Raw genomic sequence first — 25,195 nt, 5'->3', positions numbered from 1 at the left:
CTAAAAATGTATGTAAAAATTGTATTTAGAATAACCATTGTAAGCACGTACTAAGTGTTAAATATGATCTCACTGAATATTGAGGTTTATTAATACTATATAATAAATAATTGACTGTTTAAATACTTTTGTGATCTCTACGAAATATGTACTTGTACTATCTACGTACGTTTCCAGTTTTGTTTCAAACTTTACCAATATAGTCTCATTTCAGTGCTAATGTTTCAAGATGTTTCGTATAACACAATAATATATTCATAAAAGATATCTACAAGTGTCTGAATACACTCGTGAGTCGTTGTATTTAAATACTGAAATTCTAATATAAATTGCGTATTTTATATTTATTCGATATGCGTTAAAACGTTCTTTCATAATGTTATTTGGTCGTGTGGTATCGTTAACTATTAGTGTGCGAAATAATCAATTTTAAGCTGAAATATTGAAGGAAACTATTTTTATTTCTGTATAATGCCATATGATTTAAAAGATCTGTATGTTTTTAACATTATTTTGTATCCTTCTTACTATTCTATTTTCTTTTATCATCGTACTATGTACTGTTTTGTCAACAAGCAATTCATCGTTATTAATACTTGATTTTCCTATTAATGCGAATAACTATAACTGACCCTCTTAGAACAGAATTCTTTTACTCTGTGAGAAAAATGATTCTTTTATTAATTATCAATCATAGGAACATGTTCCTTCTGATGTTCCTATGAAAATGACATCATGCAGTAAAATTGAAATCTATATATGAATATATTTATCGTTTAATTAATTATTGATTTACTCAAGTGCTATGTTACAATTAAATAATATCAAGCGTAACAAGGCGAATTTAAGCTAAAATATTGAAGGAAACTATTTTTATTTCTGTATAATGCCATATGATTTAAAAGTTACATAACTACCAATCTGTATGTTTTTAACATTATTTTGTATCCTTCTTACTATTCTATTTTCTTTTATCATCATACTATGTACTGTTTTGTCAACGATTTCCCTATTAATGCGAATAACTATAACTGACTCTCTTAGAACAGAATTCTTTTACTCTGTGAGAAAAATTATTCTTTTATTAATTATCAATCATAGGAACATGTTCCTTCTGATGTTCCTATGAAAATGACATCATGCAGTAAAATTGAAATCTATATATGAATATATTTATCGTTTAATTAATTACTGATTTACTCAAGTGCTATGTTACAAATAAATAATATCAAGCGTAACAAGGCGAATGGTAATTTTTGGTCATATACATATTGTGTAAATTTTCAAGTCAACGAAGAAAAATCTAATTCCTATGAAGATTAATTTACATTCCTAACGTTGTGTTAATATAATTTACTTTGATCAATTATGACTACAAACTGAGGAATATAACAAAGAGTGATTTTATAGTATACATGTTTGCTGTGACCCGATTGAATATCGACAATACCACGATTCTTACAAAATAATAAGAGAAACTTTTTTCATAAAACATCCACGCTCCCTCCCGTAGTATCTTTCGAGTTGTTCCTGTTTACGAAGAGCCTGTACAAGAAGTCCGCAAACGTCATTCGGCATCTTCTTCATTGTGTAAGGACTGCTACGATGAGTTGCATGTAGCTGCATTTTTAAATCGAGCAAATAGTATTTTGTGCACGCATACATATGTATATACAGAGGAAGAATTAAATTTTTCATTGATAATGTGAACATAACCGAAAACACAGGAATGAAAAATATTAGATATCTTTTTGGATACGTGTCGATATTTATTATGACTTCGCTGTTGCGTTACTTTTCCGTGAAATTCATGCGTATTTATTGACTCGATTGATATGCTCGATGAATAATGGTTTCTTTTACTCTCATATTGAATCCTGTACACACACGCAGTGTGGGTATACTGGTATTAGCGTCTGGCCTGAACAATTCACATTTTGTTGGCTTCCTGTGATAGATATTGGGAAGAAATTCCTTAAAATGCACATTTTAAAGGTGATAATACCAGACAAACTGTCATACAAAAGTCATAACAAACGATGTAAGCAGTACACGTGTTATAAATATCAAACGAGTTAGTTATCTCGACGAGAAAATTTTAAAAAATTATTCAAATACATGCAATATATTTTTCTCTAATGTTTTCATCGAAACATCTTTGCGATCTTCATAAAATTATGAACTATATTATTTGGTTAATTCATAATGTTAATATTGAAAAGATTAATACGATATATAAATTTATATAATAGATTTAATACGATTATTCTGTTTATACATTTAATATGATTATTCTGTTTATTTCCTGGCTCAATTTTAGTTTTACTTTCAATTAGCTGGCTGTAATGTAAGTCAAGTCAATGCTATTTTTCATACAATATTCTACCTTCACTATTTTATATTTTATATATCAATATATTGTTTCAAAACGTGAAAATGTATGTCGGTAGGAAGTAAAATTTTGACTCGATTAGCCATGAGACTAAAAGGATGATACTTTTAAAAACTGATGTATATAACTAAATTCTCAAAATCTTAGATTACTATGATTTTCAATTATATTCTTCTCAGTGTTCCATACTACAATGTTTTCGAATTTCTTCTTTAATATAATAGAGGCTCACATTGTTATTTTTACATAACACGTTTTTAAGTATATTTCATTTTAAGTGTAATCTCAACATTTAGTTTTGGAAACTAGGAAATCAACAAAACATTTTCTTAAATATCTCTTTAAATTAATCTTCATTCGCCATAATATTTATCCTTTTCCTTCTTATATTTTATTCATTTGCTTATTAAATATATGTTACAAAATTTTGTAACTATTGTAAATTTCCTCTGTTTGATTCAATTAATTATAGAATTTTTACACTCATTTGATTTCAATACTGGATTACCCGGCGCTTCTCTCGAATAGAAGTAACCCTCGCGTTACCTTATTGGAAATTTTCCAATGACCCCTTATACCTTTAAGGGGAAGAAATTCGCAGGGTTGGGACCCTGATTCTTCGCACATTCGATTTTATTCGAATTTCGGGACAACAGAATCGTGGGTATATCATTTTCTTTAACTACTTTCTTTTTCTTTCACTCGTATTACGTCCTGACTGAAAATATTTTGTAAAATTGATCGAAACACATTGTTGCTAATTTACGTCAGATTCAGAGAATAGATAAAAATGAAGGTGGTTGCACAAACGTAGTAAACGAGATACTAATTTGTTGTTTTCTTGGAGAGATTTTCGACCTAAGCATGCTTTTTTGTTCTTAGAAAATTTCTCAAATTTGAGGAATTTATGCAAGAATCATTATTGATGTGAATGATTTCTCACTTCGATTTTGTGCTACAAATTTTCTTACAATATAAAAAATTACCTACATTGAAATGAAAGCGAGTTTAAGATACAAAAATTTTGAGAATCGCAGAGTGATCGATTAAATTTCGTTTAAATTAGTCAAGTTATTGGAATTCGGGCAATTCAAATTTGAATAAGTTAAAACATCGTTGCCAACAGGAAATTGTCATTTTCTTGTTTAAATATCTTTACAAGTTTCTATACTTATCTTTATTAGTCAAATCACTGGATTTCTAGTCATTTTGAACACTTTGTTCCTATGAATCTATTAATTTACGTGACTTGGGATATGCTTTCAAGTTTCGAAAGATATTGATCCATTTCATCTATTCCTTGATTTGATGTAATAATATTTCTAGTTTCGCATTTATTGATATTAATTGAACTTTATCATATCTTTACTCTATTTATAATTACTACTAACATTTTATAAATATTTTCAAATAAATTTCTACGAAAATTTTTATAAATATACTATGTGTGATATACGAAATTTTTGAGCTTTCGTTAGCACTGTAATGAGATACGATTACCATGATTATAATGGAAAAATTTCAAACAATTCCAAGAATGTATCTACATAAAAGTAATTTCAAACATAGTTTAACAATAATCCCATTAAATATAACGAATAAATATATAATAATGCAAGGCAAATAATTCGGTGACCTGTGTGATGTACATATGTTTGCAATAAATATTTTGTAACACACATCTACATTTTTAAATTCATATCAAAGATTAATACTACTATCACGACAATCGTGTTTCGTTGCAGTGGCAATAAAATTTCAGTATGGTTTGTAAACATAACGTACATAATATGGGATTCATAAAAAGTTTCTACAAGTATTTAAATACTTTCATGACTACCTTCCTCTTATCTTTTTTATTCAATTAAAAAATTTTTTTCAAACAGTTTAAGTTCAAGTAAGTTCACTGACTTTGGCAAGATTTTACCGATGTATGTTTGAGACAAGAAAGAAAGTATGTACTGTTAATCTTCCATTCGAGTCAATTAGTGTCGTATCAACGATAAGACGTGAAATTACAAGATATCGATGACATTCCTCAGTGTTTCGCAGAATACACAGTTCTCAAGCCATTCGAATGACAATATCGTTAAGATGCAAACTATTATCGCGATTTCGCACTGTAATTAACGAAACCTGTATTTTCCAATAGGAAAACAGACAGAAAAATGAAAATAATCGACGTAATATTCCATTACGGAAATGCTTCCTAATGTACATATACCTCTTAGTGTGCAAAAACATCATTAACATTTTTAAAGACACGCATCTTAAATCCAGACAATTTGTACTAAAATTATAGTGGAAACCATAAGTCATTTTTATCGATTTTCGAATTTTTGTGCTATTTGTTGAAGAAAACTTATTTTAAATTAATATCATTGGGAAAGGAACGATTTGTTAGACTTAAAGATATGCACAAGCTACGAAAGTATTCGAATACTCATAGATACATTTTACGAATATATTATGTGTGTATATCTTACGAATATATTATATTGACAGTTTAAAACAAATTTGAAAAAATATAGAGAAATTACAAGGTATTTAGTACAAATATATATTTCATAAAGACTAGTTATCCGTTATATTAATAAACGTCAATATTCAGTGAGACCGTATTTAACACTCAGTATATGCTTAACATAGCTATTCATGCTGTATACTAATATCTTACTAAATATATATTTCTTTGCAATATATCTTGCAATTTCTACATATATACATTCTCAGATAGATTTCAAATTTTACTAATATATTCGTAACAGTTGTGTCTTATTACAATGCTAATGAAACTTTTAAATATTTTATATAACGCTATGCTAATGATACTTTTAAATATTTTAAATTTTATAATTTAAATATTTTATATAAATTTTTTATATTATATTTTATATATATATATTATATATAAAATATAATATATTTTATATATTTTTATATATAATATTTTATATAATATATAATATATATTTTAAATATTTTATATATATTTCGTATTGTATACGAAACTAAACATTTTCTATAGTAAGTGCTCAAATACTTTCGCGAGTCGATGTAAGTTTTGCAAAAAGAGGTGATATTTATATTCACGAAATATTAAAAGTGCCCAAAACCAACAACATAATTCAAGATCAAGGAGTTATTTGCAATAATTGATGTATCTGTTAAAATCATGTTTCGAAATATTCGAAGTCGAAACTTTTTTTTATTTACGAGACGCCTATAAATTCAATAATACATAAACTTCGTCTTTAACATACACTAAAATAATAAAAAGGATGAATCTTTACTCCTAATAAAAAGTGATAAAGCTTTGAAGAATATGATTTTGAACGCTCTTCTTCCGAATATCGAGTTTCCTCGTTACATTACTACATTGAAAGTAGTTACACGTGCGCAATATTTTATTAAACGCAGATTCAGATAAACATAAAGCGATAAAATCAGATATAGGAGCTTTTTAAAACATCCATTGAATAGAAAACAAATATGAGAAAAGTATTACATTCGTAGCTTAATTTCATGTCAAGATTATCTATAAACTCATTTTTTATGTATACTCATTTTTTCTAACTTTACGGTACTAATTCACACAGATTATAAGTTATATAGACAAAAATTGTGCATCACTAATTTTGAATGTGAATTCAAAATATATTACGTATCAAAATTATTGCCTATTATTATAGATGCAAAAGATAGGTTTTTAAAATAATTGTTTTAATTTTAGAAGCATTCAGATGAAAATTGATAAAAGATAGCTTTCAATTAACTTTATGCATATCGATCATTTGTAATCTTTAAAGGGGCGACAAAGATACATGTTTAGTTGGAAAATCAAATAAAAATATAACATTAATTAATATAGTAGTAATTAATATTTGAATTTTAAAATTCTCCCTCTGTAAAGCCCGAAAAATGCCAGCTATTGCAACTTCTCCCTGTAATTTGCATATACGTAATGAAATCCAATTCTGTTTATCTACCTTACTAACCGTTTAAAAGTCGCAACGGTCAACTCCAAAAATTGAAAAGTATAGGAGAACTAGTGACAACGTTATAAATACTGTTTTGTTAATTTATTATAAATTTTGCTATTATTCATATAATTTCCTTCTAACAAATAAACTTATGGACACAAGTTATTCGTTTTCTGAGAATTAAACATTAATCGCGTATTTATGCAATGAAATTAAGCAATAAACAAGTGAAATTGACCGGTTTGGCCTTTGAGAGACTCTTACGCCAGAAGGTTGGGGATAAAACGTGGCGATATTTCTTCTAATTGAACAATCGAAAACGAAAGTCCTAGCTTTCGAAACAAATTTTGAGCGATTCCGATGAAGTGGTTGCGCGAAGACCTTATTGGTTTCCTGTTGAACCTTCCCGAGGGATTAGACCTGCGTATGATGATCACGGTACCATCGACATCGACGCTGTATAAGCGCCGAGGTGTAGGGCGGTTTTAGTCACTCCCACTTGCGCCGGCGACACGCGACCGCGTGGTCTATTCCCTCGTGTCTGGATTTGCCGCGAATTTTCAAAGTGTTCGTTCTTTGGGAAATTTGAAAAATTCGGGACCTCTTAACACAGAAATTAGTTCCAGAGATTTAGAAATATAAAAATTTGGAAGCTTTAAAAATGGAAGTGTAAACGCATAAGTGAAGATTGTGATAATTTTAATCGCGTGAATTTTGTTTTGCTGAAATTGTAAAGATTTGAAAAGATATAATAACGTAAGATGTTCGTGTATTCAATAACGTCAAGTTCTATCAAATTGACACGTACCAATTGATACGCACCCCCTGATATGTAAAGGTCTCCTTGAAACACAAAAAACTCATTGATGTCATTGTAACGAAGATTAAAAGCTTCTTGCGGCCGTAGAAAAAACACATCGATAAAGCATTTTCACCGCAAGAGACAGGAAATTATCGTGCGAGTTGGCTGGGTTATCTGAAAACTCGACAGCGATATCAATACCGTAATCGATGACATAAGAAAAAGCAACTCTACTTAGTGCAAAAAGACTGGAAGAAAATCGACTTAAACGTACTAGTAGTACCATTCGTGCTATTATAGTGGCAACAGAAGTAGGTCGATAAAGGTCATTTTTCAAAGAACATTATTTCAAAGAGTAACATACGATTAAACAAGAAGAATAAAGCACTTAATTGAGCGACCAACTGTCGGAGCTTTTGGAGAAGGGAATAGACAGAGAGAGAGAGAGAGAGAAGTTGGCATAAACGTAGAAGCAAGCGATAGTTTTAGTCACTCCCACCTGCTGCGGTGGGCCAGAAGAGCACGTGGTCCAGAACAGCGGTAATCCGTATTGCGTCAGGATCTATCATCGGTGTTGTTCCACTTCCACCTCCGGCTAGTCCACCACCACCATCACTACCACCACCCGCGCTCAGTATTCGTTTGCCGCCTCGGGTGAAGAGTGCGCGTGAGTTCGTAAAGTCGTTTGCTACCACCACTACAACCACCACCTCTCTAATGGAACAGTAGTGGCACGGTAAACGATCGCGAAGGTTGCCAACGGTTGTGGCGTTCCTCGTGTATCGTATGGTTCTCGAGGTGGCCGCCTCTTCTTTCGGTAGCACGTGGTAGCATCGAAGAACTCGCGATATTCGACTCAGTGGTCCGCGAGCGGCACGACCTCGTCGTCGTCGAAGAGGCACCCTCGAAGCACGAGGGCATCGGTTGAGAGGAGGGAAGGCGTGAGGCCTTCTGCGCTCCTCGAGGATGACGCCGCTTCCTCGTCGTCGGCGACGACGTGGATGTACGCGCTTCTCGGTAAGCTCTAAACGACGATAAAATATTAGGAAAACGTAGAATCAAGAGTCGAAACGTGGTTGCAACGTGTAAACAAGTGTCTCAGTGTTCGTGAAAAATTCTGCTCCGTTGTTTGAAACGCAAGGACTGTACGTTGAAATTGTCGCTGGTGAAATTCAGCTAAAACAACGAGGAATTAAATGTATTTATTTATCAGAAAACACGTTAAATTAAGTTTATCGTATTATCTGTTCATGAAGGATCGACAGATTGTTTCTTCAGTTCATCTCGAGCAACGTGATTCGAGTTGCACGATCGCGTTATTTCCTGGTTTGTCTTATATTCCTCGAGTGCAATAGTGGTGTTCTGTATTGTTAGAAAGCATTTAATACTCGGTGAATATTTGGTGGAATGACACGTGTCAGTGAAAATGTGCACCGTCTTTCTAGGATGCTTCGATCTCGACATAAAATTAACGCTTGTCGACGAACTACGTGCCTCTGGAATCTCACGTTGCGCATCCAAGGTATCTCCCTACTTTCTTCATTAACATCGCCTATGACTGTCCGTTGCAACGATCTAATCATATTGTAAATATGATTTACATATTGTTGCTCGAATGTTTGTCAGACCATGTAGAAATCAGCTTATCTTCGAGTCTCTTCAATTGCTGGTAATTTCTAAATTTCTTTCTCTATTCTCCGTATCAAATTTTTTCTTTCCTTCTTCTTTTATATCTTCTCTTATCGTAATCAGAGATCAATGTGAAAATGTCTGCTTTATTTATATCTTAAGCGAATGCCTCTTCCTTGGCGCAGAACGTTCATCTTATCCCATTCTCGTTGTTGAATGCAAGGTTGATAATTCTCTTCAATAATCATAATAGTGTTCTTCGTCTAATATTGCTCTCTTCTGATTTGATACGGGCTGACATTATCTTCTTATCTCTGACTATTACATTCTATATCATGAGCAGCACCCTTTTTCTGGATTTCTCAAGGTGAATTGAACGCGAACGATCATATCATAATTGCACGTTTGCTACAAACAATTAATTTCTAAAATTAAAAAAGAGATTTTGCACGGGTTTAGAAGCATACACGTACATATCTAAAAGTTTGTTATATTTTCTTTAAGCGTCTTTGACTTTAATGGATAATATTTATTATTACGATTAGGATTTGTTACTTTGCTGAGTTCCTCTTTCCCCTTCTCCTTTCGTCCTCTTTTCTTTCAATTACACTTTTCGAGAAGATACTTGTAAAATGCAATTACGTTTCTAACATTATTCAATTGTTTAATTTTACATATTCGATAGGTTGATTGTGCAATGATGACGAATAAAGTGAAAATTGAAATATTGTACTTTTCATAATTTTTATAATTTTGTGGATTTATAAATGTCTCTCTTTGATAACCTAATGTAATTATATACTTAAAATATGTGTCTTTTATTACTGCAATTGCGTCGAACGCGTACATTACTCGAGGTTAAACGAAAGCTAACGTTACATTTCAACATTATCTTCGTGACAGGTGAATACAATTCTTTAAACTTGTATTGTTTAGAGGATATTAAACGCTATTATCGAGCGTTAAATGTAAATCCATTTACTAGTGCCCTTGTTATACAAGATAGTAAAAAAAATTGCTATAGCAGGGCAAAGTAGAAATTCCGTTAGATAATTAAAATAATTTTTAACTCCTAAAAGAGTAAGGAATATGAGTATTTAAATATGTAGAAATATTAAAATATAGAATTATATATTTTGCAGTTTATAACGTGTTAACTTCTTGTTAAATAGTAGAACCTCAAAACGTGTATATTGATTCTAGATCAAAGACAAAAGCATTTAACACGTATACAGGGTGGTTGGTAACTAGTGGTACAAACGGAAAGGGGGTGATTCTACACGAAAAAAGAAGTCGAAAATATAAAATAAAAATTAAAAAATTTTTTTTTTTAATTTTTCCATCGAGACAACGATCTACAGTGAGATTCGTTATAACGTACCGCACGCGTACCGAGCGAAAATTCAAAGTCGATTTTCTCGAAAACGAAGCCTCAAACGAAAAATTTTTATTCTATATTTTCGACTTCTTTTTTCGCGTAGAATCACCCCCTTTCCGCTTGTACCGCCAGTTACCAACCACCCTGTATTATTGAATTTAAAGCCGAATTTACACTATTTCACTTTGTTGAATATGGCGGATGAACGCTGTTTTCACCCTCGTTTCATCCGTGTTTGACACTGTGTAAATTCGGCTTAAGACTATAAATTGTTTCAAGCCAATCATCTTTTCTTTTCGCGTAATAAATCGGCATTGCTATCATTATTGATTTTATTCGTAATTGCGTAAATTTCTGCGTGTCATGTAATAGGATGAAAAGATCACTAGTTCCTGACGTCTTTTACGCAAGAGAAAAGTCATTGAAACGTTTCTAAACGACACTGGTCGTATTAGAAAATTACTGTCGGTGTCATTACAACATCGCGCGGAATGATAATCATTAGTCTGCAAGTTTCTTTCTTTCGTTGTTGTATCGAATTACTGAATGAATTTTACGCCAGATGTGTTGTGCAAACAATATTTAATGATCTTGCACTTGAATTTTAAATGAAGTATAATATTTCATTTAGTTTTGCTTATTACTGGACGAGAATTTCATTATTAACAATTCCAGTAAAATCATTTTTTTCGATAATATACTATAGAAATACGCATAGAAATAGTAGACACATAGAATAATTTGTAGGATGACCCAGATAACGTGGTCAACCGACTAGCGGGTGATTGTACGTGTAAAAATAAGACATTTTTTCACAAAATGCTTCGTTTCCGAGAGAACTAAATTTGAATTTATTTGCGTGTTAACATATATGCATTAGGTGAGTCCTCATTTAAATATATTAAAAGTCTACTTTCTTACAAATGGAGCCTTAAATGGAAAACTTCCATTCTGCATTTTTGGCTTATTTTGTCATGTGGATTGTTCGCTCATATATCTCCAGCTGATTTTACTCAAATTTACTCAAGTTTACTCAAATCTCCTGCTGATTGTTTTTGTTCATACCCATTTGTTAATCATGCAAGTTCAGGTATGCTTGAAAAATGTTCAAACTCGATTTTCTCGAGAACGAAGCCTGGTTAATATGCCAAAAAATGTATTATACTTTTGACTTATTTATGCACCGAGAACCCCTTCCCCCTTCTAACCTGTTGACCACATTATGCGACACACCATTAGAATAGATAAGATAAAACATTTGATATATTTTTAATGAAAGTTTAAATTTGAAATAACTGAAGGGATCCTGGAAGTTATATGTGACAAATTTTGCGTAAAGAGTTAACTATTTATTGTGAGTTATTTACTAACTTTAATTTGATTTTATTTATGGAAATTAGAACCTTACGATATCTTTCTTATAAGAAGCACAAGGAATTAATTTAGTTATATAATTTAATTAATTTAATTTTCAAAAAATAAATTTAGTCTCATTTTTTTTTTTTTTTTTAAGAATTTTATGCTAACGATGTCTTTAATTGAATTTAAACATTGATTTTAACGATATTTGACTCGAATGTCTGCAATCTTATTTTCACTGACCTTGTCTGTATATTGGGTCGTTTAAATTCATGTAGATTTTTCAAGTTTCTGTGTTTCAAAAAATTCCCCAAAATTCGTGAATCAGCTTCCAAGTGCATTCTAGAATACAGTGCAATAATCTTTACTGCTACATATTATATTAATCTTTTTAAGCAAAGCAAAATTTAAATGAAAATATGGAAAAAAATGAAGAATTACTTAAAACTACTGGTCGTAAACGACCCAGTATACACATGCGTCATGGGTTAAACATGTTTTTCTAACCAAATGTAGTCGATTAAGAGTTCTGCTAGAAGTTGCTTGGAGTGATTACAACCTAGAATCTTGATTCTTCTTATACGATCAATTTTCACAATCATGTTATTGTTCCTAAATGACATTGATCCTACATTATTTCTTAAAATACTGCTTGCTTTGCCTGGCAAATTTCGGAGTATATTTTCTTAACATATTTTCATTTACGTAACACTTATATATCACTTAAAAACATTTTCTGACATTGCTTGAAAATTTTATAATCCACTCTAATCTCTTTTTGGGATTGTACTAAAATTTATATGACATATACAAAACTATATATTATGATAGAATTATGTTACATACAAATTATATAAAGTTTATCTTTCACTGTTTGAATAATGAGCAATTATATTTTCCTTACGCTTTATTTTATATTTGATGCAATTATTTGTCTTTTTACGTGCATAAATAAAAATAGAAAGACTATTTTTAAACTTTGATGTTAAAATTGCTTGATCTCGTCCTTGATTTGGAACACAGTTGTCTTCGTTTCTTTACAGAACTTCATGAAGAGCAAATTGCATAATGAATATTTCATAATACAAAGTATGATGAACAACTCATTCATTAAACTCACTTCTAGCTATTTTTAAAGTTTATTCCTATTTATGTCAGAAATAACTTAACATTTTCTTTCATATATTCCACACACATGATGTACAAGCTTGTATCTAGAAGATTTGCATAGACACAGAGTATATACATATTTTTCATAATATTTCAAATTTCTAGACTGCAGCTTTTTTCTTAACCTTTCTCTATCTAGTTAGAAATGAATGAAAGAAACTATATTATTATTATTATTATTGCTTTGGCTTTCGGCTTTGGACGAACTTTCGGTTTTACATCTCTTATGTCTATTTCTCTTCTTATATGTCTACCTCCCCTCTTTCCACTCTATTCTATTGCACTCCCTTAATTATTTTATCTCTAAAAACTAAAACTAAAAACTACAAATTAGCAACCAATGACTAAAAACTATTGCAACTTTGGTCTTTAGCCTCCTTGCTGTGCCTCCTTCTTGTCGTTTGCCCTTCTCTTCTCTATTATTGCTTTCAGTTCTGCTAAACCTTCTCCAGTCTCGTTTAGCGTTTCTCCTATGTCCTTTGGTCCTCCCGTTATTTCACATTCTTCCATTACATGTCTTAGGTCTTCTTCTTTCCTTCTGCATAGTCTGCATCTTTTTCCCCCCTCTTCTTTCCAGTATTCCCTCGCTTTGGTCTCGTTTCCGCATCTGAATCTTGCCAGTACTCTTCTGTCCTTCCACTTCATCCTCCCTTCTAAGTACTTTGGTAATTTTTCTTTGGCTATGTTTCTGTAGTGTATATTATACTTGGATTCCCTTGTCCTTTTCCCCCTCTCTTCTGCTTCTCTTTTTCTTCTTTCTTCTATAATTTGGTCTGCTGTCATCCTTTCTTGCTCTTCTCTTGCTTCTATCTGCGTCCCTCCTTTTCTCACCTCTTCTAGTCCCTTCTTTCTCTTTCTTGCTCTTTTCCCTTCATGACCATTCCCCCATTCTCTCTCTCTTTCCTTTACACACTCCTTTACTATTTCCTTCTTTGATTCTAGGGCTTTCTCTTCGTACCTTGCTGCTCATGAAAAAAACTATACTTTTAATTAAAAATCAAGAATTGTAGTTTTAAAAACGTCTCTCTCTTTACTATTTAATAAAACAGAGGAAACTATGTTATTATTCTGAAGTCAAAAATTGAAATTACATTTATTTCCCTATTATACTAAACACAACATTCATCTATGTTTCTTCCTTGAATTTCATTCACAACAATTTTATGATACCCGTTTCACAACATCTAGTGCGCTCATCAAATGAATGATTCTTTTATCAAATTAAAAGCAATGGAGGTAGTGTTAATTAGGAGAGAATTACATCATTTCGTATCACTAAGGCATTCTATAATACGTGGAGGGTCAATGGGCTCTTGCAACAGCCGTCGCTTTACACTGACATATTAGCACGTGCACACAGGCGAAATGCCATAAAAATACGAAATTGTCTGTCAGCCAGAGAGGTGCAATTAATGTGCGGTTGAAGGCGTACGATTCGCCATAGACCATGTTAGCCCCCTGATTCTTCGCCAATTTGTTATCCGTCTACCAACGCGCTAATGATTCCGAACCTCGTTGTCTTCGCACAATCGCAAAACATTGTTGCCGTGAAAATTTAATTATCTCAACGATTTTTCGAAGTCCATTAAACGAGTATCTGCTGGCTATTCTTCACGATACAGGACGTAAATTAACCACATATAATAGTTATCTCTTCAAGATGATACCTGTCTATCATGTGAGCATGTGAGTTAAAAATTGAAATATGATTAGCTTTAGCTGAGGAGAAAATGTAAATCGCAGAACAACGGAGGAGGAGCAATTTATATTTTTACTAAAGCTTAATGAGTATTATAATTGATCATAACATTCTTCGTACATGCAAGGCGTTGTACTCGTTAGTGAAAATATTCTATCTACCATTTCGTAAATTTTATCATTTTATTTTGTCGATTCTCGCATTCATTTCATACAACCGCATGTGTATTAAAATTAGAATCACTTTAAATTCGAAAAATTGGATGGCGTACAAATCCCGTATGCTAGAAAAATTAACGGTGTACTGTAATGTTAATGCCAATTCTTAAGCGACATAATGTAGGCTGTTTCATGTCAAAAATTATTACAATCGTGACGATAATGGCTCGGAATATTCGCTTAGTTCTTTCTCGTTAATCATCGTACGACAACCTAATGTCGAAGGTCTGGTTCTCTATTTCCGCCATCCGCAGATGCAGAAAATTGACATTTCCTAACGCGTGAGAAACCAGGTTAATTATTTGCTACAGAGGCTAATAGAATAAAGTTTATTTCTTCAAGAAACAATAATATCGAAATCCAGAATTGTTTTTGCTTTAACGTACAAATACAGTTTTGCATGATTATTCCGCTACAGGCCAGACCATATTTTCATCCTGTTCTATAATTACCAGATTGTGAAAGTACAAGAACCAATATATGTGTCTTTGCTAATGGGACGCATAATAATTTACGTGAATTTCGGCTTGAAATTTATTTCAGCAGATCTATCATACAATGCTCGTCATGTATTAATTTATCTCTTGTATATTATTAATATTTAATCTCTTTCATTTATTGTATTTTCGACAATTTGTTCTTCTTCTCGAGTTGCAATTGTTTCGTACTATCTTCGATTCACTTTATATGATGATTTAATCTTTGATAATAATATGGCACTAACCTTTTTGTTTTAATAATGTAATTTGAATTTCCACTTGAGATTATTCTATTTTTATAGTAAAACTATTTAATTTCATTACAATATACACATACAATATACCATTACCTTTATCGAGAACTACAGTCCCAATTTTGTGTATTATAGTAGAATATGATAGTTTCTAATTATATTATTATTAATTTTAAAAGTTTTAATATTATTTTCGAAGTTCAGAAATGTTTTAAATAAACACGGTCATAATTGAGTTGGAGATACGGCTGGAGATAAGAACAGTAAACAAAAAGTAAAAAAAAATCTTCTTCGTGTTTAAAAACAGCGTCCATAATATGGTTCATAGTTTCATCAATTTTAAATAGTAATAATTATACGTAAAACTAATTAATGGTGTAGAGGTAATTTATTACATAATTCATTACATGATTTAGTAGCAAATGCATAATATATCATTAGCATATTTATTTCTCTTTAATCGTGTTGGCGATAAGAACTCAAAGAACATTTATTGCGATTCGGTGAATCAAGTAATTTAAACGAATCATTTAAAATACCTGTAAATATGTACAATATGCAAATTAGAATCAACGATTGTTACCAACATTTATGAGTCGATTTATACAGGGTGGTTGGTAACTGGCGGTACAAGCGGAAAGGGGGTGATTCTACGCGAAAAAAGAAGTCGAAAATATAGAATAAAAATTTTTCCTTTGAGGCTTTGTTTTCGAGAAAATCGACTTTGAATTTTCGTTCGGTACGCGTGCACCTTATCACGTCTCGTTATAACGGATCTCACTGTAGACCGTTGTCTCGATGGAAAAATTAAAAAAAACATTTTTTTATTCTATATTTTCGACTTCTTTCTTCGCGTAGAATCACCCTCTTTCCGCTTGTACCAACAGTTACTAACCACCTTGTATAATTACGCCAGTAAAAATTTCACCGCTCTCAAAAAATGTAGCTCCTAGTACGAGGAATTTTATCACATCGTTGACTGCGTGCGGATTCGAAAAAAAAGTTCGATGTACAAATTGTGCCAAGTTCTTGTTGATTAAAACCATTGGTAGTTTTCCTTACAATATAAAGATCATTATATTAACAGTAACGATAAAGAAGTTACTATAATTTCTAATAATAATCTTAATTTTTTTAGTTTTTGAGTGGCAAATTCATTAACGTGACACGAATCCATTACCATAATTTCTCAGCCATCCAAGATTTGATTTCTTTTCATTTTTGCATGATCTATTCACTAATGTGATACGAATCGATTCCATTCCAGTTTTCGAACTAGAAAACCGATTACTATCAAATTCGCCTGCATGCAAATTTTCATTCTTTCCGTCATTAAATCGTCGTTTCATTGTCACTCCTGTCGTTACATCGTTGTTTTCGTTAAAATAGATCGACGAGGAAACGAATCTTCGACCATTTGCTCCGAGCAGAGTCGTTGATATCGAGATTCAAAAATATTCTCCAGCGCAGAGTCGTCGATTTCAAGATTCAAAAGTATTCTTTAGCGCGATGAAACGATTCCCTTATAGGGACATTCCGATGGCTCGGTCAAAGAGATTCAAACGCGCATCGTTCACGTTCCACGAACACGTGAACTCGTCTTGTCCCGATCTATTCGCATGTTGCAACCACTTTAGGACGCGGCCGTAGCGAAATCAGGATCCGGATAAAAGAACACGGCTTTATGAATCTTCAGACGAGGGTGGATTACTGCCAGATAGCGGTGGTGTCGTGGAGAACGATGTTATGGTCGGCGATGGCACCTGCGTGAATACCTGCGGCCTCCATCAACATCAACAGCAACATTCTCCAGGTCATCGTTATCGCCAAGAACAACCGCAACTTCAGCAACAGCAACAACAACAGTATCAGCAACAACGTCAGCAGGAGGAGCTGGAAGATTTTCTATACTTTCGTGGACCACCGGATCAGGAGATGGTGGCCCAAGAAATGGCACAGAGTTATACGCAGCTCCTCCACCCGAGTCAGGAGCCACAGGAATTCATTTCGCTGGAGGAGCTTCATCCGCGTATTCACCAGGAACATCGTGTTCACGATAACCGCGGTCGGATAGTCTCAACGATCTTATCGTCCGATACCCAACTCTACCAGCATCATCATCATCAACAACAACAACAACAACAACAAGGGAATTACTATAATCTCTCCGCTGTTCAAGAGTAAGTGATAAAAGCTATGCGTTGTTGTCATGTTTAAATAGTTATCGTTTGTGCCCCTCTCCGTTCATCATGGCTACGTACGTTCTGGAAATAAGCGTTTTAGTTCAGGCAATTACGACAGTAGAACTCCATTATTTACTCGCATGACATTTTCGTTAATAGTCGATTAACTGACCCCATTAATCTGAATATGAATTCCTGCGAATGAAAAATAATAGATAGAGAAGAAAATTAGCGAACTTGAATGAATCGTTTGCCCATGACGTGTTCAAATAAATGGAGTTCCACTGTACATTCTTATAGTTGTACGCTTCATCTGCGCGATGGAAATCATTTTTCGGTGATTCAGCTTTGGTCTGAAGTAATATAGTAGAACTTCTTTCAGATTAGTAGAACAAATACTGACGCTTTGCACTTGGAAACCATTTCAACGTCTCTTTTCATCAACTCGTTAATTGAAACGCGAATTTCTGACAGAAAGTTTACGATTACTTTATTTCCTTTATCAGTTTGCTATGATTAAGAAACGTTAGTTTTTATCATCTACAGGGTGGTTGGTGGTACAAGCGGAAAGGGGGTGATTCTACGCGAAAAAAGAAGTCGAAAATATAGAATAAAAATTTTTCCATCGAGACAACGATCTACAGCGAGATCCGTTATAACGAGACGTGATAAAGTGCACGCGTACCGAACGAAAATTCAAAGTCGATTTTCTCGAAAACAAAGCCTCAAACGAAAAATTTTTATTCTATATTTTCGACTTCTTTTTTCGCGTAGAATCATCCCCTTTCCGCTTGTACCGCCAGTTACCAACCACCCTGTATACATATACTCATGTATATCATTGTATTAATATACATTTATATCTCACAATGTTTCTAATTATTACCAATTTTCAATTGTTTAATTTAAATTATTATTAACAATTACTCAGACGAGTAATAATGATAAGAAATTCGTTCCCGGAACTATTATACGCTTCTGTTTAAGAAATTTTTTCTAAAATAAAATGTTTCATTTTGAGAAGAATAAAGTGTCCCCTTATCATCAGCTTTGTATTATAAATGCAATGTCTCATATTCGTAACAGCAAAAAGATCGTGGCAGCGTAATTGGCATTCTGAGTGCAAAGAATTAACACTATGTACAACAACCAGCTAGTTCCGAACAACAACTCATAAAATATGATTTTGTTATATTTGTAACAAAATTCGATGACTTCGAATATTTGAAAAATAAAGAAATAGCGGTAGCAAGTAATTAAAGAAATACATAAATAGATAAGTTACACATGGCGCTAGTATATTATCAGTCATTGACAGTTGATTCTTCCTTTAGCTCTTCATATTGTTAATGCATCTTTGGTAAATTTTCATAGACGCTTACGAATAATTTTTTATTGTCGTATTTGCTGTGTACTGTTATTGTCATATGTACGTGGTCAAAAGTATGATGCTCGATTGAATTTGTTCTGTCTATCATTATTCATAATTGTGACATGATTGGTGTGTCAGCATCGAAATCTCTAATCAGCCGACGAGTTGATAATAAAAATTCTATGGAAATCGGTTTTCAGATTATGACATAACTCGATGTATCTACGATATAATAAGACGATTACTCGTGTTATCGGTTAGCCTTGAATTAGCACGTGACCTCATTAATCGTTGTGATTCCTGATTCCTTGATTTCCATTAAACATCTAGAATATGCGCTTCAAATCCGCCTCTGTATGTAATTATCAATAACTATTCGCTTGGAAGAAGTTGATTTTGCATGTTCCTTATTAAATACTAATAAATCTTCCGACTGATGCATCCTACCTAACAGATACTTAGTATGCTATTTTCTTCCTTTGCCAATTCATTAACCAAATTATATATAGCCATAATTATATGTCGTTAAACGTTATTAAATATTAAACACGAAACATAAATAAAGCCGAATCGTTTGAAAATCTTACCTGATATGTAGAGGGCCATTTTTTTCTATCAGCTCATTAAACAAGTGGTTTTCGTCCTAATTATTTCGTTCATAACGTATCAGTGGGACGTTATTAATCCTGATGCGTTCTTTTGGCTGTTCTCGCTGTAATTCTGTTTCTCTAACGTTAAGAAAAATCTCAAAGTATGAAAAAAATGGTACGCATGATTTTTCCTTTCAATTTTATTTTAAACGTCTTCTTAAAACATAACAAACACATTTTGTTTCCTAAAATGCAAGCAAAATTGAAACATGAAAGTTTGAGGATCTAAAGTTAGATACAGTTAGAATATTTGGAATTCAAAAATCAGCTATGAAACAGAATTCTTAGAAATTGTTACGAATGTTTGGTGAAATGGGTCCTGTGAAATCATTTAGTAGTTTTAATATTAGCAGTTTACATATATTTTTAAACCGACGAATACAAGGATAAAAGAATAAGTGAGAACGTCTAATGGTTTAACAGCATTGACTGTATGAAATATACGGCGAACAATGGGATCTTGAAGGAGTGTTCTTTCGTAGTTAGCAGCCGAGATGAAACGCGTAGCGGACGGCGCCACTCTTCATAGAATACCGTTCATGCATAATACTAAACATAAGACTGTGATATCGCCGTTATCATTCACAGACAGACATTAATGACGTCCATTGTTACTTGTTCAACTCCACTACTCCTAAACATTCGATTTCTTACCTCACAGAACATGAAAACTTTGTCAGTCGCGTTCATATCCATATGATTCCAATATCTACCAGTTTTCGTTATTTACATCATCTTTTTACCTTTAATATATATTTCACTTGTTTTTATAAATAGTTAATTAAATGTTATGTTGTTATCATACTTAATTGGTTAGTTAATGCTACTTATGTACATACATATATCGAGTATGTATACTGTCTGTTTTAGTTAAAATGTCTTATTTAGTATCTTTTCATTTTTGAAGATATATTGAAATATTTGAAGTTCCCTGTGTTTTTACTTTTTAAGTAAAATTATATTATATTATATAGACAGTTACGGAATAATGTTTAATATTCTAAATTAATAAGAAAAAAAAGAAAGAAAAGAGGGACGGCACAAAGAGAATGATAAAACTTAAGTTAACAACTAAGAGTTAAGTTAGAGAACTGCAATTTCAACTGTTCAATGATAATATAGTAATTTTGGGATCGTAGTAAGAAGAAATAATATATAAACATTTGTAAGTTTTATATAGAATAACATAAGACATCTGATTTGAAGCTTTTTAAAACTGTTGATTAATCTAATCTTAACTTTGATTCTAATATCTCGATATTTGAAGCAGTCTGTATACAGAACATTAAAGGTTTAATTTAATTAATAAATTATTAAGACTCTTTAAACCCATTTAGTTTATTTCTTATTTGTTCAGTACAGATTTCATTTGCACTGTAATAGAGGGTAGTTTTTATATTAACACTTTATATCTTTATTTCCCAGGACGTCAGAGATTTCTATCAAATTAATTGTACTAGTATCGCGTGAAATTAGCATTTAGATCTTTCACATCGTTTATTTCTAGGTTAATTATCTCTAGCGCTTCTAAACAGAAATCTTGAATGCTTTGATTTTACGTACGTGTAAAATCTATGTATAATGTGCTGGATAGCATTTGTTATATGCACATCAGTCTCAAACTTCAACATTATTCATATTGTTCATGTTATTGGATAATATTGATGTTGATTAATATCTTACACATTTATATGTACACTTACTCCTATTATTCAATAAGATTCATAATACAATAACGAGCAATCTAATATTTCAAAACTATAAACATTAAAACTTTCATTAGAGCTATACATAGTGGCTATATTGTGACTACTTGAACACTCGTCATAGAAAGCTTTTATGCATATATTGTGTACATTATATGAAACATTTTGAAATTTCATTAGCATTACAGTATCACATGATTGCCATAATATATTGATATTTGAAATTAATCTGAAAATGTGTATAAAAGTTACAAGACATTTACTGCGAATACAATATTTTTTTAATACAAAATTAATATACAGCACGAGCAGTTACCTTAAATAATTTTTATAACGTACATGAAATATACACATGCTTCTAATATTTATTATATTTCATAATTTGTATATATGTGTTATTTTCAAATTTGTTTCAAACTTTGCCAATGTCATCGCGACACTCAGATCTCATCACAGTGCTAATGAAACTTAAAAATGTTTTATGTAACATAGATAATATATATTCATAAAAGGTGTCTAAGAGTGTTCGGATAGTTTCGTGATTCACTCTATGTACGTAGCCATTTGCCTATATCTAACAACCATAATATGTATTTGAAAAAAAGCGTTTCATTGATAATAAAATAAGGAAAAAAACAATTTCTTATTAATTAAAGTTTGACATAAATCGGTAAAAGGAAATATAAATCCGATCGATCAGGCAAGAGATATCGACGTCGGACGTCGTCGTGCCGCAGCCTTTCGAGATCGGTGAACCAACCAGCATGTTTTACTAGAGGCCCGTAAAAGTAGATTAAACGAGCGCCTTTCCGCAGCAACGAGATATCGAATGTTCTTCTAATAATTGCCACTTGTATATACCCGTTTCCAAGTTTAGCGCAGTTGTGCACAAGAGAGAAGTTTAAGAGTGGAGTGGCGCAATCGAACGCGCGCTGCCCTCCAGGGCTTACTTTCCACTCTTTCTCTGGTTCTTATAAGTTCCTGACCCGCGCAAACCAATTTATGAAACTTTATTACATAATCCTCGGATTTTACGACTATCCTGCAGATCTATGCTATCCAACTGTGAATGAAATCTGTTGAAGAATCAATTCGTGATAAATTGATATAATTCTTTATAGCTTTAGTCATGAACAACTTTTTTTTTTATTTATTATTTACAATCAATTCTCGCATTGAGAATTTTCAGTAATTTTTTCTGGCGTGGCGCAGTGACATGGCTAAATATTTATAATAAGTTAATACTTATTATAGATAAGTATAATTTTTGAGTAAGTTGTAAATAAGTAAATATTACTTAATATAAATAACTAATTAAATCTAGGGTTTAGGTCTAGCGGGTAGTGTCGTCTCTTCAGCCTGCGGATCTGGTTCGACGTATCAAGTAGTCCAGTAATTAGGGGGTTTCGATGTTTGTTGACTCTTTTGCTATATCTGTCGCTATATTTTGCCATTTCCTCTTTGACTGTGGGTATCTTGAGGTTGCGATGTATTAGTTCGTTGGTGACATACCAGGGCGCGTTTATAAGGGATCTTAGCGTTTTCGATTGGAAGCGTTGAAGTATTTCAATGTTGGAATTACTTGCTGTTCTCCATAGTTGGATTCCGTAGGTCCAGGCAGGTTTTACTACGGTCTTATAGAGGGTAATTTTATTCTGTGTGCTTAGGTTGGAGCGTCGGCCAGTCTTTTTTTTTTTTTACGTGGAGGAAATCTTCATAGACACCTTACCACCCTGTGGGGGCGGCAGAAGGTAGTACACCCCACAACACACACAAGGGAGGGGCTGGTCGCTTGCCTGTTGTATATTACTTTTAAGAGAGATTTTGGTTTTTCCATCCTTTGTAAATATAATAGTTCCTATTCCGAGGTTTCGAACTCGCGACGCGTTGTCTTCAGTTCTGAGCTTTAACGAGCGTAGCTGGCTGCCCCGCCATGCTATGAACATCTTAAACGATGATATTAAGCTAATGCAAATAAAACGTCGACTTTTCAAATAAAAGTTTACGAGACCATATTAAATAATGATCATTTCTATACGATTAAGTAGTTTTGTCTTAAATTTGTAACTTGAGGTAACTTTGCACCCTAGGTTCCAGAATTACAAAAATTTTTTCGATCGAATTGTTCTACCTTTTTTATTTACAGTTCCCCTCAAAATAATTTTTCCGTTAAAAAATTATGCAGATGAAATAGAGGATGCTTTTAACAATGTTAATTTTATTTCCATTCATTTTTACCAAATTTAAACTCATATTGGAAGATTACACGAATATTATGATAATTCATAATAATTGGTAGTAAGTTTCTGATATTTTTATTATAAATCTTCGCAATATTTAACGTCTGAAGATAATTTATAACACACTTCTACTTCTTCTTCGATGTGATCTATAACCACTGATGATAGTCTTGTATCGTCTTGTTAAACTTAGCCTTCGGACAAACGACATTTGAAATGCATCAACCTAATATTTTACATTACAATTACCGTTCTTTTTTGTTTATCTCTATCACGTTTTGTTTAAGGGGCGTAAGTACGTCGGTGTCAAAAAGATTTGATCAGTGTACGATTTCAATTTCTAAGCTCTATATCTACAGTAAATGTACAAGGACCAACAAACATATATTACACTATGTTACACTTCACTACATAACTAACAGTGGAAGAAAACTTCTGTGTTATTATTTGTTATTGTCTAAATATTGAAAGAAATATCGACAAAGGGCGAATTCTTATGCCAGAAAAAGTTTCGAAGTTTAATACAAGATGTACCTGGAGGAACTTCTTAGTTTAACTCTCCACTAAGCATTGCCACTGTTTGTATACAACGTTTGTAAAAAGTACTTGGTTCAAGCCTGAGCTCAGATTGCAACTATGCATTAGCTTCATTAAAGATTTGTTCGGAATGAATAGCGAAAGTTTTGAAATGCGACGATTACTAATATTTCACAACGGAGAGAAAAAGTCAGATCGTAAAACAGCGGGTATATTGAAGAATAATTACAAATACATTTGTAAGAGGAATGTAATATAAAAACATATCAATGTCAATTATATAAAAAAATTTATTTCCATTACGTTAAAACGTTTACGCTATGTCATCAAGCATATGAGCTACCCAACTAAATATTTAACTTTCGTGAATAACCGTTGTTAGTTTCAGTTTTATGCGTATAATTAATATTAGAAATCGAAACTTTTCGTGAAATAAAAAATATCTCTTCTTCAGCGTTTCTTTTAATATTTAGGCGATAATAAATAATAATTCAAAAGCTCTTTTCTGCTGTTATCTACGTACAGTGTAGTATAACATGATGTAATATATTTTTGTTGGTCCTTTTTCATTTGCTGAGAATATAGAGCTTTAAAATTAAAATTATACAGTATCCGAATCTTTGTGATCGACTAAACCTGACTTTCTGAAGGAATATTGTACCTACTTTGCCTTTGCTTTACTTTGTTTTACTTTAATTTTGCCATAAAGGATATAACCTAACAAACAAGAAGATGGTACCCCGCTGGGGGTAGCCACCCACATGATAATCAAACAGCTAAAAAATTCTACCAAATGTCCAAATTGGACAAATTGTGAATGTGAAATATTAAATAAAAAAAAAACTTTAATTTTGCAATAAATCAAAATACAAAATGTTCGTTACTATTCAAAAATATAAAGAAACCGTTTGTAACTTGTTTCTTGTTCCTTCGTCCATAGATCTGCCTTTCTTAGAAATAGCTCGAATATTCTAGCTACTATTTCGATATAGAAGAAAACTGAAGTACCATCACTGTCTTTATGGTAGCTTTGCTTTTCTCCAATCAATTTCATTCAATCATTACGTTCCAACAGTCTGTTCGATATAATTTTACTGAAGAAATCAAAAGCATGAAGAACTTCGCATATTTCTACATATCTTGA

The 25,195-nt window shown here is 32.2% G+C and overlaps 1 protein-coding gene across 2 annotated transcripts in view; it reads left to right on the top strand.

Moving 5' to 3' along the window:
- Nucleotides 1–7,815: 7,815 nt before the first annotated feature.
- cyc (basic helix-loop-helix ARNT-like protein cyc) overlaps nt 7,816–25,195 on the top strand; it is a 90,178-nt gene continuing 72,798 nt past the window's right edge. For both annotated transcript variants that reach the window (XM_069121400.1, XM_069121409.1), the window contains exons 1-2: nt 7,816–8,194; nt 17,060–17,543. In XM_069121400.1, the coding sequence (XP_068977501.1) occupies nt 8,179–8,194; nt 17,060–17,543 (500 nt within the window). In that variant the 5' untranslated portion in view covers nt 7,816–8,178. The remainder of the gene's footprint in view (nt 8,195–17,059; nt 17,544–25,195) is intronic.

Source organism: Bombus flavifrons, chromosome 1 (genome assembly GCF_040668555.2).
Source record: "Bombus flavifrons isolate JBK064 chromosome 1, iyBomFlav1_principal, whole genome shotgun sequence".
NCBI lineage: Eukaryota > Metazoa > Arthropoda > Insecta > Hymenoptera > Apidae > Bombus > Bombus flavifrons.
This window is presented reverse-complemented; position numbering and strand designations above follow the sequence as displayed.